This window comes from Lycium barbarum, chromosome 6 (assembly GCF_019175385.1).
Source record: "Lycium barbarum isolate Lr01 chromosome 6, ASM1917538v2, whole genome shotgun sequence".
Classification (NCBI taxonomy): domain Eukaryota; kingdom Viridiplantae; phylum Streptophyta; class Magnoliopsida; order Solanales; family Solanaceae; genus Lycium; species Lycium barbarum.
The window spans coordinates 105626748-105640330 of record NC_083342.1 but is presented as its reverse complement, the minus strand read 5'-3'; the positions used below and the strand labels follow the sequence as shown (position 1 = coordinate 105640330).

At 33.7% G+C, this 13583-nt stretch overlaps 1 protein-coding gene across 1 annotated transcript; it reads left to right on the top strand.

Moving 5' to 3' along the window:
• Positions 1 to 8651: 8651 nt before the first annotated feature.
• Positions 8652 to 11309, top strand: LOC132599925 (GCN5-related N-acetyltransferase 4, chloroplastic-like). Its single transcript, XM_060313085.1, has 2 exons — positions 8652 to 8921; positions 11155 to 11309. Exons 1-2 carry the CDS (start codon positions 8807 to 8809, stop codon positions 11271 to 11273), a joined length of 234 nt encoding a protein of 77 aa, XP_060169068.1. The 5' UTR covers positions 8652 to 8806; the 3' UTR covers positions 11274 to 11309.
• The last annotated feature ends 2274 nt before the right edge of the window (positions 11310 to 13583 follow it).

Here is a 13583-nt window from a genome sequence, read left to right as displayed (position 1 = left end):
CTAAAACTTATGATGAAGCAATGAGGTCAATAGATGCTATGTTTTGGAAAGAGGCCATTAAAAGTGAATTAGACTCTATAGTTTCTAATCACACTTGGGACTTGCATGATTTGCCTATAGGTTCTAGACCCATAAGTAGCAAGTGGATATTTTTTAAAAAAAAATTGAGAACCTAATGGTACAATTGATAAATATAAGGCTAGACTTGTAATTAGGGGCTTTACCCAAAAGCAAGGTGTTGATTACTTTGATACTTATTCTCATGTGACTAAAATAGCGACCATTAGAACTCTTATTGCCTTAGCTGCTATTCATAATTTAGTGGTACACCAAATGGATGTTAAAACGGCTTTTCTAAATGGTGATTTAGAGGAAGAGATCTATATGACTCAACCTGAAGGTTTTGTGGTCCCAGAACAGGAAGATAAAGTATGCAAATTGAGAAAATCCTTGTATGGCCTAAAACATGCACCTAAGCAGTGGTATGAAAGGTTCAATGGCACATTAGTGGCTGATGGTTTTGTTGTTAATGCTTGTGACTTGCATGATTTGCCTATAGGTTCTCCATAAGTAGCAAGTGGATATTTAAAAAAAAAAAAATTGAGACCTGATGGTACAATTGATAAATATAAGGCTAGACTTGTAATTAGGGGATTTAATAAAAATCAAGGTGTTGATTACTTTGATACTTATTCTCATGTGACTAAAATAGCGACCATTAGAACTCTTATTGCCTTAGCTGCTATTCATAATTTAGTGGTACACCAAATGAATGTTAAAACGGCTTTTCTAAATGGTGATTTAGAGGAAGAGATCTATATGACTCAACTTGAAGGTTTGTGGTCCCAGAATAGGAACATAAAGTATGCAAATTGAGAAAATCCTTGTATGGCCTAAAGCAGGCACCTAAGCAGTGGTGTGAAAGGTTCAATGGCACATTAGTGGCTGATGGTTTTATTGTTAATGCTTCTGATACTTGTGTTTATTTTAAAATGATAGGATCAGATTGTGTGATTATATGTTTATATGTGGATGACATGTTAATTTTTGGCCCTAATGTGAATATTTTTAATGAGACTAAGAATTTTTTGTGTTCTATGTTTGAAATGAAAGACCTTGGAGAAGCACATGTGATTTTAGGCATTAAAATCAAAAGAACTATTAATGACTTTCCTTTGTGTCAGTCTCATTACATTGAGAAGATGTTGAAGAAGTTTGATTGTTTTGATGTTGCTCCAGTAAGAACTCCTTATGATCCTAGCATACACTTGAAAATGAATAAAGAATCTAGTGTTTCTTAAACTGAATATGCTAAAATAATTGGGAGTGTAATGTTTCTCATGAACTATACTCGGCCTGATATAGCTTATGTTGTTAGCAGATTGAATAAATATACTCATAATTCCAGTAGTGAACATTGGAATGCTCTTCATTGTTTGTTAAGATATTTGAGAGGTACTATGGATTGGTGTTTGCATTTTAATAAATTTCCTGCTGTTTTAGAAGGTTTTTGTGATGCATACTGGGTAACTGACAATGATGAAGTTAGCTCCACTAGTGGCTATGTGTTTACTTTGGGTGCAGGTGCTATTTCCTGGAAGTCCTCCAAACCGACCTGTATAGCACGTTCTACTATGGAGTCTGAGTTTATTGCTCTTGAGTTGGCAGGGCAAGAAGCTGAGTGGTTGAGAAACCTTTTGCCAGATAGGCCATTGTGGGGAAAACAAGCTTCACCAGTCTCCTTACATTGTGACTCACAGGCGGCAATTGGGATTGCTAAGAATAATGTTTACAATGGAAAAAGGGGACATATCTACATCAGACATGGTGCAGTTAAACAGTTGTTGAAACATGGTGTTATATCCTTGGAATATGTAAGGTCCGAAAGAACCTTAGCGGATCCTTTAACCAAGGATTTAGCAAGGAAAATGATCCTTGAAACGTCAACGGGGATGGGGCTAAAGCCTATGGATTGAGGTAATATGGTGAATACTTGTTTGTGGTCAAACGAAGCCATATAGGCCATCAATAAACACTAAATTTCCTATCCCTATGGCGTGTAGTAGTGTTTATATGGTTGAGCTCTTTGCTCTTAATGATTCCACAGCCTTAAGGTGGTCTATGAGATAGACTTGATGGAATCACCTACGTGAGTGTAAAGGTTTGGTCGCCTTTTATGAAAGACTCGGGCCATCTTTCTAAAGCATGCACTCATTAGACCCAAGATGTGTGCATGACCATAAAGGCACTTTGTTAGTATCGCGGAGGTTACACAAAATTAAGGATGTGGTATGTGTTATGGGGGTCTCAAGTTATATCTATTTAGTTCAAGAGTACTTCACTTTGTGGATATTAGTTGTTGCCTCATTTCACTATGTGTTAATTCAAATCGAAAGATATTGACACTTAAGTACATGTTCCTTCCTTTCGCCCAGAATTTGTTCTTAATCTTTATCTTTGCATTAGTGGGGGACTGTTGAGATTAATGCAAAGTCTTTAGTTGTTGGAGTAATGTAACTTCTTTGAATGAATGAATTCCTTTCATTCACGACAAACTCCTGATCTTTCAATGCATTTTTTGTTGAATGGAGGAATAACTCATTTACGATAACTCATGTTATTAAACATCAATAACTGATGTATTGATTTTTGTAATAATGTATTGTGTATAAATGCTACACATTAGCATTTCCCTATAAATTGAAGACCTTTGAGAACATAGCAACCACTAAAAAATTATCATTTTCTCTATCCTTTTTGTTTCCTCTAGAAATCTGGGCAATTGTATTTTGTGCAAAATACTTCGACTTCCAACCACGAGCACACATTTCTGGAAGAACTGTGAAACCTTGGAGAGCGACCGGCTGTGAACGATTTGTACCGGTGTCGGGCCGAAAATCGCTTTCAAGGCAGTGGTTTGCCACGACACAGTGTTTGTGATAATTTGGTTACTATTTTTTAATTCCAAGTTCAACATCAATATTGTGCTATTTTTCCTAACATATTGTACTTATTGCCGGTTTTTTCTTGATAAATATTTACAAAATTTATGATTATTATTTAGTATTAATGTTTTGATGATAACTTTCAAACTTACAGGTATGTAGTTTACATAATAAATTCCATAATTGATTGCTTGTGGAGTCCTTTACTATTACTACTAATGTTACTAATTGCTAATTGTATAATTGTATTTGTATTGGACTGCCTCACAGCTGAACCAAAAAGAACAACCGAGTTTTATATTTTATTGTTATTTCTAACTATTGTTAAGGTTGCAAAGCTACCTGCATCTTACATGGATAAAAACACTTAGAATTGTCTCTTACCATAAAAAGTTACAATGCCTACAAGTCATGTATATTTTGATCACGAAGAGCAAGCCTACATGCTACAATAGTTTACAATTAGAGTGCAATGCATTGACTATTTGATCTTTAATCAACGCTAGATTAACACTAAAATTTAGTATTTTAGAATTGCTTATCTAACATTGATATACTATTTGAGCTTTTCATGATCTAAATGTAGGGTTTGTCTAGAGCAATTGAAGGAGGCAATGTCGAGCTTAATTTATGTAGCTTCAAAGTGCCTAAATAATTATATTCATGTCAAGATTTGGGAAGAATTCAGCGGCTATCGTACGTGTTGGAATTAAGGTATTAGATTTTCTCTTTGTGAGCCAAGTGGTGAAATTATTTAGAGTCCTTTTTTACTTTTACAAAGGATTGTAATCGTGGATGAAGTGGAGTTAGAATTGGTTTTGGCTTGAGGAATACGTCGGTGAGATAGAATTGCTATTGGAATATGATACACATTAAGAGTCATAGTATAAGAGCTAAAGTAGTCTCCTCCGATTTGTTCCGTCTTTTAATTTTTCTTTAAACAGTCATATTGTAAATTTAGAGCCGTCAAAATGGGTTTGACCCGTGATGCGGCCCTACCCAACCCGCTATTTAAGTAGGGTTGGGCTACATTTTTTTAGGTCCTTTTAGAACTGAGGCTATTAAGCTCAGCCTCAGTTGGCCCGCCAACCTCAAGGGCTGGGCTGAGGCCGGCCCACGAGGCCTAGAGATAAAAATAAATTATTTTTATTCATTGAGCCTTCCACTGATTTATGATTGTCAAATAAGAACTTCGATAAATCTTCAAATAAATCGAGGATATAATGCGACATATATAAGCGTCCACCAATTAACAATCTTGAAAGTTTTGTTGGCTATAGTTATTAAAAACCATACAGATTACCTGTAATGATCAAACAAACTTTAAACAATTATCTAATGTTTACGTCATTAGCTAGCTAGATTGCAGCAACTAGCGTCACTGTTTAATGTTAAAATGGTCACATTACTATATAAAATCATTGTTTTTATTTAGTTGGGAGATGAGTATGGCCATTATTACATATAGGCACTCTTTTTATGTTAATTTGAGAAGTATCATTATATTAGCATAATCACTCTTTGTATTAGCTTGGTATTCAAATTGCTCTACGTAGTCTAGTCACTTAATGACTGGATTTAGTTGTGCACAATATTACTATTAGACTCCAGGAGAATTAAGGAGATTCTCGCATCTTTTGATAGCAAAAGACAATACCACGAGATAGTAATTATCTTATTAATTCTTCTTTGAAACTACTACTGCATTTTACTTGGCAGAAAAATTTCTCCACCGAATACAGCTGGGAGGGAGGATCAATGGAGCATTTTGAGATGAAAACTATAAAAACACACACCATTTTGAGAAGAAAAATAATAAAACATGAACCGATATTAATTTGAAGGGCTAGCTCATCCTAGCCCGCGGCCAGCTTAGGATTGGATTGGGCTAGCATTTTGTAGGCCTTTTAGTAAAAAGGGTCAGCCCGTCCTAGCCTGTTTAAGTCTATAGCTGCGAGGGTTGGATTGGGCTGGGTTGGGCCAGCCCTTTTTGACGCCTCTAATTGTAATATCATACCCTCTCTATCTTCTCAACCATTGTGTTCTCTTTTTCAGCTTTTCATGCCTATTCTTTTCCATGAAAAGTAATATGCATTCCAAGATTTTTCGAAACATATCCTTTTTTTTTATTGCTTTTGTGTCCTACAGAGAAGAATTTGAATAAATTATCGAGCAAAGGAATGTCTTCTTACAGGAGTCAGACTTGGAGCAATTCTCGAAGCAAATGTTTCACAAAAATCCCAAGGTAGGTATTTATTAAACCGGATGTTATGCGTTAATTGCCGGACTAAAATATTAAGAGCTGTGAGATGAAATCATGTTTGGACATGCAATTTGAATTTCTTAAGTTTTATTTTTTCTTATAGACATAAAAACCCCCATAAGTTGTGAAAACTAACAAAACTTTCTCAATTCTTACAATCCTAGCAAATAAGCGAGTTATAATTCATAACAAAATTAATACGCTACTAGAAGACCTTGCTAAAAAATATAACATCAATTGATCAAACCTTAGTTCAATAAAAAAGAAAATTTAACATAAATAGTAATGTAACTATTCTTTAATATAATCCTCCACACGATACAAACATAAATAACAGTGGGTAGAAGTTAATGAGGTTAGTAAATGATTGGTGGGAGTAATTGTTAAAAGTATCTACCAACTTATGGGTCTTTTTTTTTACAAAATATAAACTTATGGATCAAGTTTTACATTTAAATTTTTTGAAATCTCAAATCATGTCTTTTTGGATGATTTGAGATTTCATCTCATGAGATGAAATCGCATGTCCAAATGATGATTTCATCTCATAACTTGAAATCATGACATGAAATTGCATGTCCAAACGCCTACTTGTCTATAACTTGATTACTGGGTAATCACAATTAATATGTTTCTTTTTTTTTATTTTATCTTACAATTGTTACAAATTGTTTTTTCCACTTTGAACGCAATTTCATCCGTTCTTGAATTGATAATAATAACAATTTAAATTAGATTACTGAACTTACTTGAAAATTACATGTGGAATCGCAGTAGCTCATAATTTTGAGTTTCTACGCCTGGAAATTTGTTATTTATTGACTTTTAAATTTTATATTATAGTTCATTATCTTAGCGCGGTGTAAAAGTAACTTTTCTCATAAGGCTATAACCTAAGATTTCAAGCAAGGTTATATGAGATCATTTAAAAGTTATTGTGTTAATTTCTTTTAGTTTAAAGTTTGTGTTTTCCAATATAGTGGCTTGCTAATATAATGAACATCTACAAAGTAAAATATAATAAGTATAGTAGCTAAATAGATTAAGAAACTTCTTCAATGTAGGGTAGAATAAAGAAATTAAAGAAGTAAATAATGGATGTGTTGGGTGTGCGAACAAAGTACCACACTGGTAGCTGAAAAGAAAAAAGAGCTACTTATAAGGAGTTGGAGACTCTTCATGATGTGAGGCCTTTTGGGGAAAACCGTGCGGGCTTGGCCCAAAGCGGACAATATCACATCATGTTAAGAGTATCTTTGGGCCGTTTTAGCCCAACAACTGGTATCAGAGCCAATGGTTTGGCGAGACGAGTATGAAAAAGGCGGAGTGTGACATCGGGCCCGGCCCAGTGCCTTTGTCCGTCTATGGGTTGGTTTACGACCTTTACCCGTAGTTTTGAAGACGCATTCACAGCCTTTGGGATTCGGTGACCGTAAATACTCTGACGATATGGGTGGCACACAGACATGTTGAATCTCTGATCCGTGGTATGATGAGCCACGTGGAACTTAGTTCAAGGGAGAGATTGTTCGGTGTGCGAACAAAGTACCACATTGGTAGCTGAAAAGAAAAAAAAACTACTTATAAGGAGTTGGATACTCTTAATGATGTGAGGCCTTTTGGGGAAAACCGTGCGGGCTTGGCCCAAAGTGGACAATATCACATCATGTTAAGAGTATCTTTGGGCTGTTTTAGCCCAACAGGATGTTCGTTTTCATTTTTTACTGACAATGAATTGCAACCTTTTCATCTTATTATTATGAGTTTGCAAGGTCTGAAGGAAGTAGTAAAGCAAATTCGAGGAAGAACCATTAGAGTCGATCCACGTCCCTATAGCATTAGAGTCGATCCACGTGTATTTATTATTAATTGGAATATCAATATCAATATCAATAACAAAAGTTCGGTCACGACAGAACAACCAAAGAGACATAAAACATACACCAAGAACATCGTGGATAAAGAGATAGTAGGTTAGATGCATCAAACATAACATTTAATTATCTCAGGAAAATTAACTATAACTATAAGTACAATATAATTAACTTACTTAACTAAATTATTCATTATTGCAACTTCAGAAGTTATTTAATTACTTTGAATTCAGCAACTGAGTCAAGTAACAACATTATTTTGTCCATTGCTATTTTACATAATTATTCTTCTTGTGTAGAATTTTTTAATTTATTGACACGTGCAACGCACGTATTCAAAACTCGTAAAACTATATTTGGCTGAACAAGAGTTTATGAAAAATTAACATTTTTGACGCATAATATATTGTATACATTACTTTACTACTACTTAGAAGAGGGAGTTTGGTCGTCCCTCTTCGTCGTCCGTTGATGGGCCCCATTAAAAAAAAAGACTTTTGGGCCCTATATTAAACAGACCCTAAAAAAAAGAAAAAAAATTGTGAATCTCATATATATTAAACAATAACTAATATTTAAAAAAATTTGTGGGCCCCATATTAAATACCAACCAGCATTATTAAAAAAAAAAAACTGAATCTCATATTTAAAAAACAAACAATGTTAAAAAAAAAAAGTGGGCCCCATATTAAACACCATGCGTATTCGTAGCAAACACTAATATAATAAAGTTTTAGATACGGAGTACAAATTACAATGTTATATCAATCGTGTTTTGAACATAATACATATAAAAAAAAAATTTGAGCCCCATATTAAACAGGCCCATAAAAAAAAACCAAATTGTTTAAAAAAAAATTGTGGGCCCCATATATATTAAACAACAACTAATATTAAAAAAATGTGGGCCCTATATTAAACACCATCCAGTATTAAAAAAAATGTGGAACCCACTACATCCAAACTCACGGGAAAAAAAAAGTGAACCCCATATTAACAAAATCAAGTAATATTAAAAAAAAACGTGAATCCCATATTAAAAAAACAAACAATGTTAAAAAAAATTGTGGGCCCCATATTAAATACCGTGCGTATTTGTAGCAAACACTAATATAATAAAGTTTTAAATACGGAGCACAAACTACAATGTTATATTAATCGTGTTTTGAACATAGTATCCCATATTGACAAAATCAAGCAATATATATATATAAAAAAGAATCCCATATTAAAAAAATAAACAATGTCAAAAAAAAAAAAGTGTAGACTTTGTATTCTTAGCAAACACTAATATAATAAAGTTTTAGATACGGAGCACAAATTACAATATTATATCAATTGTGTTTTGAACATAGTATATATATAAAAAATAAAAAAAATAAAAAAATTGAGCCCCATATTAAACAGGCCTATTAAAAAAAATTGTAAAAAAAATTGTGGGTCATATATATATTAAACAACAACTAATATATGTAGGCTTGCTTACCAGTTACCATAATAAGAAGCCAAGTACAAAAATATCCCAATAGCAGAAAAACCATTTTTTTTTTTTTTTTTTTTGGCTTGTCGTTTTCCTTCCACCCTCTTCTTCTTTCCAAAGACAGATAGAGCAGGGAAGAGAGAAGTGTTTTGTGCGAGTCTTTGACTTTAGGTTCTTTCTCCATCTCTTTGGAGGAAGAAAATAGAGACACAGAGAGTGGGTAGTGTACATAAAATTCCAAGAAATGTGGACCGTACCACTTGGAGGGACAACATGTGTAATTGATAACAGTCTGAATCTTGGTATTAACAAGATCCCATTTCCTTTCAAGGCTTCTCCTAAATCTCTCCCAACATCAGGTCCAATTCCTTTCCCTTTCCCTTTTCTATTTGTATTACACCCTCACATATATACAAGACTTGCTTATTTTTCATTCGGTTTCAAGTCTTGGGAAAGGGATATTTTGTTACTTCATCTTCTTGGAAATTATGGATTGATTTCTTAGAAAGTCACCTTTCTTCTTGATTTCAATTTTTTTCAACAAAGAAAGTGACTTTCTGAGATAATAACTAGTAGTTGAGTCACCTTACGAGAAATCAACTTGGAAATTATCATATACTAGTAGTTGCTGTTTATTTTCTTTTTACGTGAAAAAAGAAGCAATAACTTAGTACTGCTAAATTATCTGAACTAAAAGGTCAAATATTTAGGATAGATTATTAATTATGGGCAAAATTCAATTGTTAAAGAATTTGTAAGAGTTGAACTTGCTTACATGACTTGTGTAGGAAAAAGTTACTTGCGAACTTATTAAGAACTTTAACATATCTTTGGTAAGTTTTTGCTGATTGGATTTGCCCCGAGAGTAACAGACCGTCCAAGCCGAACTTGGGGAAGGTAGAATGAGCTCACAATTAGAGGCCCGAAGAGTTTTTGTATCCGTTACTCTCTCACATTCTATCTAAAAGGGTGATTGATTCTCCCTACAAAATGAGTTTAGGGAAAAGAGGTGCCTTTGTTAAAGGATAAAGTATTTTCTGTCGATAGCGAACCAAATGACCAGAGGATCATCCACCTAGTCTAACTCAATTCACCATTTTGAACCTTTTTTTTTAATGACATGGGAACCCGCAGCCGCTACCCTTCGGGTGCGCACACGGTAAATCCAGCTCCTGTGCAATAGCTCGTAAACCACACAGGAGAGATAACCCGCACTAGGCAAGCCTCGTGCCTAGTTTTTCTGTACGAGCTCCTATGGAAGTCCTTTCGAAACTTTGTGGACGTTCATGCTTGCCTTAGTTGTCTTCTGACATATCTGGTGAACCGTCTAGTGTTATTATGAATTTCTAAAGACCAGCACATACACAAATGTGATGATTGATGGCTAGCATATAGTAATCTTGGAAAATTATACTGAGAACTTTGGATTAAAAAGAGCCAGAATTCTTTGATGTTACTGAATTTGGCAGTGCTGGAGGATGGAGCACCCTGAAGATTTGTAGGAGTTTCATAAGCTAAGAAAATTCAAATGGGTTAGTGTTCTTTGCCAATGTTGCAAGTGCCATTGGATGGATGACTATGACGTGGCCTTGATTAATAAATGAGTAGCCTGCAACAGAAAGCATTGCAGACTATCCTCGGGGAGGTCTCTAATAGTGAAGTTAGGCTACAATAAATGTTAAATTATTATGACTGTATCAATGCTGGAATAGTTTCCCAGATCAGCAATTGGGAGTATTTATAGTATGGTTATGTGAAAAATATTCTTTAGCCTTGTATTTTAATGGGAAAAGATGACTTGATAAAACGTGATCAGGTGTCAGCTTGAGCCTGGTACATCTCCCCGCATTATTTTAGAAATGGAAAGAATCTCTATTGAGTGCAACTGATGCAAGTTACTTAGGGTGGTGAAATGTTTTATGTTTTGTTTTTGTGTTACATTATTCTCAATTGGTTTTGCCATGTAATTTGGTATCGTATTACTTGCTGTTGTTCGGGCATATGAAGATGAGATGCACAAATGCCCCAGTGAGGAGATGTGAGAGGTTGGCTATGGTGGGTCTGAGGAGAGATAGAGATAGGCCGAAAAAGTATTGGGGAGAGGTGATTAGACAGGACATGGTACACTTTCAGCTTACTAAGGACATGACCCTAGATAGGAGGATATGGAGGTCGAGGATTAGGGTAGAGTAGGTAGTCGAGCGTTGTCTACTTCTCCTTATCAAAATTATTATTATTATTAGTATTACTCTTCTATTATCTTATTCTTCAATTTTTATCATCACCCGTTGTTTCCTTTGCATCGGTAGCATATTACTTGCTGTTGTTACTATTCTTTTCTCCATTATTTTCAATATGACTTCTTCACTACTGTATTTCCTTTTCAAACCTACTTTGAATCGCTTTACTTGAGTCGTGGATCTTCCGGAAACAGCCTCTCTACCTTCACAAGGTAGGGGTAAGGTCTGCGCACACACCACCCTCCTCAGACCCCACTTGTGAGATTACACTGGGTATGTTGTTGGTTTTGCCATATAGTTAGGCTTATCATATTCATCTACATCTAATTGAGTGGTTTCTTTTCTCTAACAGGTCTATGTAGGGCCAGTCAAGTTGCTGAGCTTTTTCCAACTATATCACCTGAGGTTTATGTTAGGGAGGCAAGGGTAGAGGACTGCTGGGAAGTGGCTGAGACTCATTGCAGCTATTAAAAAAACATGTGGCCCCATATTAAACACCATCCAGTATTAAAAAAAAAAGTGGAACCCACGACATTCAAACTCACGGGAAAAAAAAAGTGAACCCCATATTAACAAAATCAAGCAATATTTAAAAATAAATAAATTGTGGGCCCCATATTAAACACCGTGCGTATTCGTAGCAAACACTAATATAATAAAGTTTTAAATACAGAGCACAAATTATAATGTTATATTAATCGTGTTTTGAACATAGTATCCATATTGACAAAATCAAGCAATATATATATATAAAAAAAAAATGAATCCCACATTGTGGGCCCCATATTAAACACCATCCAGTATTAAAAAAAAAGTGGAACCCACCACATCTAAACTCACGGGAAAAAAAAAGTGGACCCCATATTAACAAAATCAAGCAATATTGAAAAAAAAAGTGAATCCCATATTTAAAAAACAAACAATGTTAAAAAAAAATGTGGGCCTCATATTAAACACCATGCGTATTCGTAGCAAACACTAATATAATAAAGTTTTAAATACGGAGTACAAACTACAACGTTATATTAATCGTGTTTTGAACATAGTATCCCATATTGACAAAATCAAGTTATTATGTTCACTAAATATACTTAAAATATTTATATTTTAAAATAAGATAGAATTTAATGCAAAAGACAACATGACAAGTAAAATGAGCTAAACCGAGAATATTTACCAACAATTAAAAAATAGTATTTCTTCATTTAGATAGAAAATCAATTTCTACAACAAGTCTTCTCTTTTAAAAAATATTAATAAATTTGCCGATTTTGTATTCGTAGCAAACATTAATATAATAAAATTTTAGATACGGAGTACAAACTACAATGTTATATTAATCGTGTTTTGAACATAGTATCCCATATTGACAAAATCAAGTTATTATGTTCACTAAATATACTTAAAATATTTATATTTTAAAATAAGATAGAATTTAATGCAAAAGACAACATGACAAGTAAAATGAGCTAAACCGAGAATATTTACCAACAATTAAAAAATAGTATTTCTTCATTTAGATAGAAAATCAATTTCTACAACAAGTCTTCTCTTTTAAAAAATATTAATAAATTTGCCGATTTTTTATTCGTAGCAAACATTAATATAATAAAATTTTAGATACGGAGCACAAACTACAATGTTATATTAATCATGTTTTAAACATAACATATACTCTCTCTCTCTATATATATATATAATCACTATTCAAAGACAACTACATACACATAGATGCACTATAATCTAAAGTGTTGGGTTAGTTATTTTAGAAAAAACCCCTCTTCGGCTTGGGTTCGGTCGTGATCGTTGAGAATTTTTTTAGCAAATTTCATTTAAGGTAAATCCCTACAAAAATATGTTAGAAGACAATATATATATATATATATATATATATATATATATATATTTAAAAAAATAGACACACACACACTAGATGGTGATGGCCTGTGGAGATCTATAATTATTAACATTATATATTGAATATTGGTGTATTTACATGTTTGTGCAAATTTGAAATCTGAACTTACCAACAACCCAAAACCTAGAGAAGTGTAAAGGGAGTAAGCAATGCACAACAAATAAATTAATTGCTTGGTACTATTCACTAAGGAACCAAGTTTTACAGGATGTCCAGGGGTTTACAAAATACCTATTTACATATTAATAAACTGTGGTGCATCTACTTAAAGGTCAATCAAGGTAAAAATTGTCAGCTTCATTTAGCGTAGTCCTCGACAAAAAACATTGCGACCTGTTACATGATATAGCCAAGGTAGGAAATTACTGCCCCATGCCATGATAAGAGATATAAGGAGCATTGTAGCTAATTTATGTATTTGAACTATTCAATATCAATTTTCAAGCAACGTCTTCTGTATTCTGTCATGCTAATGTATAAATTAGGTCCAGAGTAGTTAAAAAGGTATAAATAGCGTACAAAATTTCAGCAACATTTCCTATCCCTCTGTTACTACTGCTACCTGTATCTACATGCCATAAGCTTAGCTTTTAGATTATTTGGGTTCATGGTTAAAAATGAAGGCAAGCTAGTTATTTGAATTATAGTGCAGAGTTCAGTACTTTCTTGTTTTAAATACTTTGTTAATTACAATGCAACAATTAAGAACATGTCATTCAGAAAGACAATCCCTTTTTCAAGGAAATATATATACAATAGTAGGAACATTTAAATAAGTTTAATCAATGCAGAATGCGAGAAATGAAAGGCACAAACCAATGCAAGCGTCAACCAGACAATGAAGATGAAATCAATTTACTTAT

Excerpts from the sequence above, each read along its gene's own strand:
- LOC132599925 (XM_060313085.1), top strand. The coding sequence starts at position 8,807 with ATGTGGACCGTACCACTTGGAGGGACAACATGTGTAATTGATAACAGT. Across the intron at positions 8,922-11,154 it reads TAAATCTCTCCCAACATCAG|GTCTATGTAGGGCCAGTCAA; the intron begins GTCCAATTCCTT and ends TTTCTCTAACAG.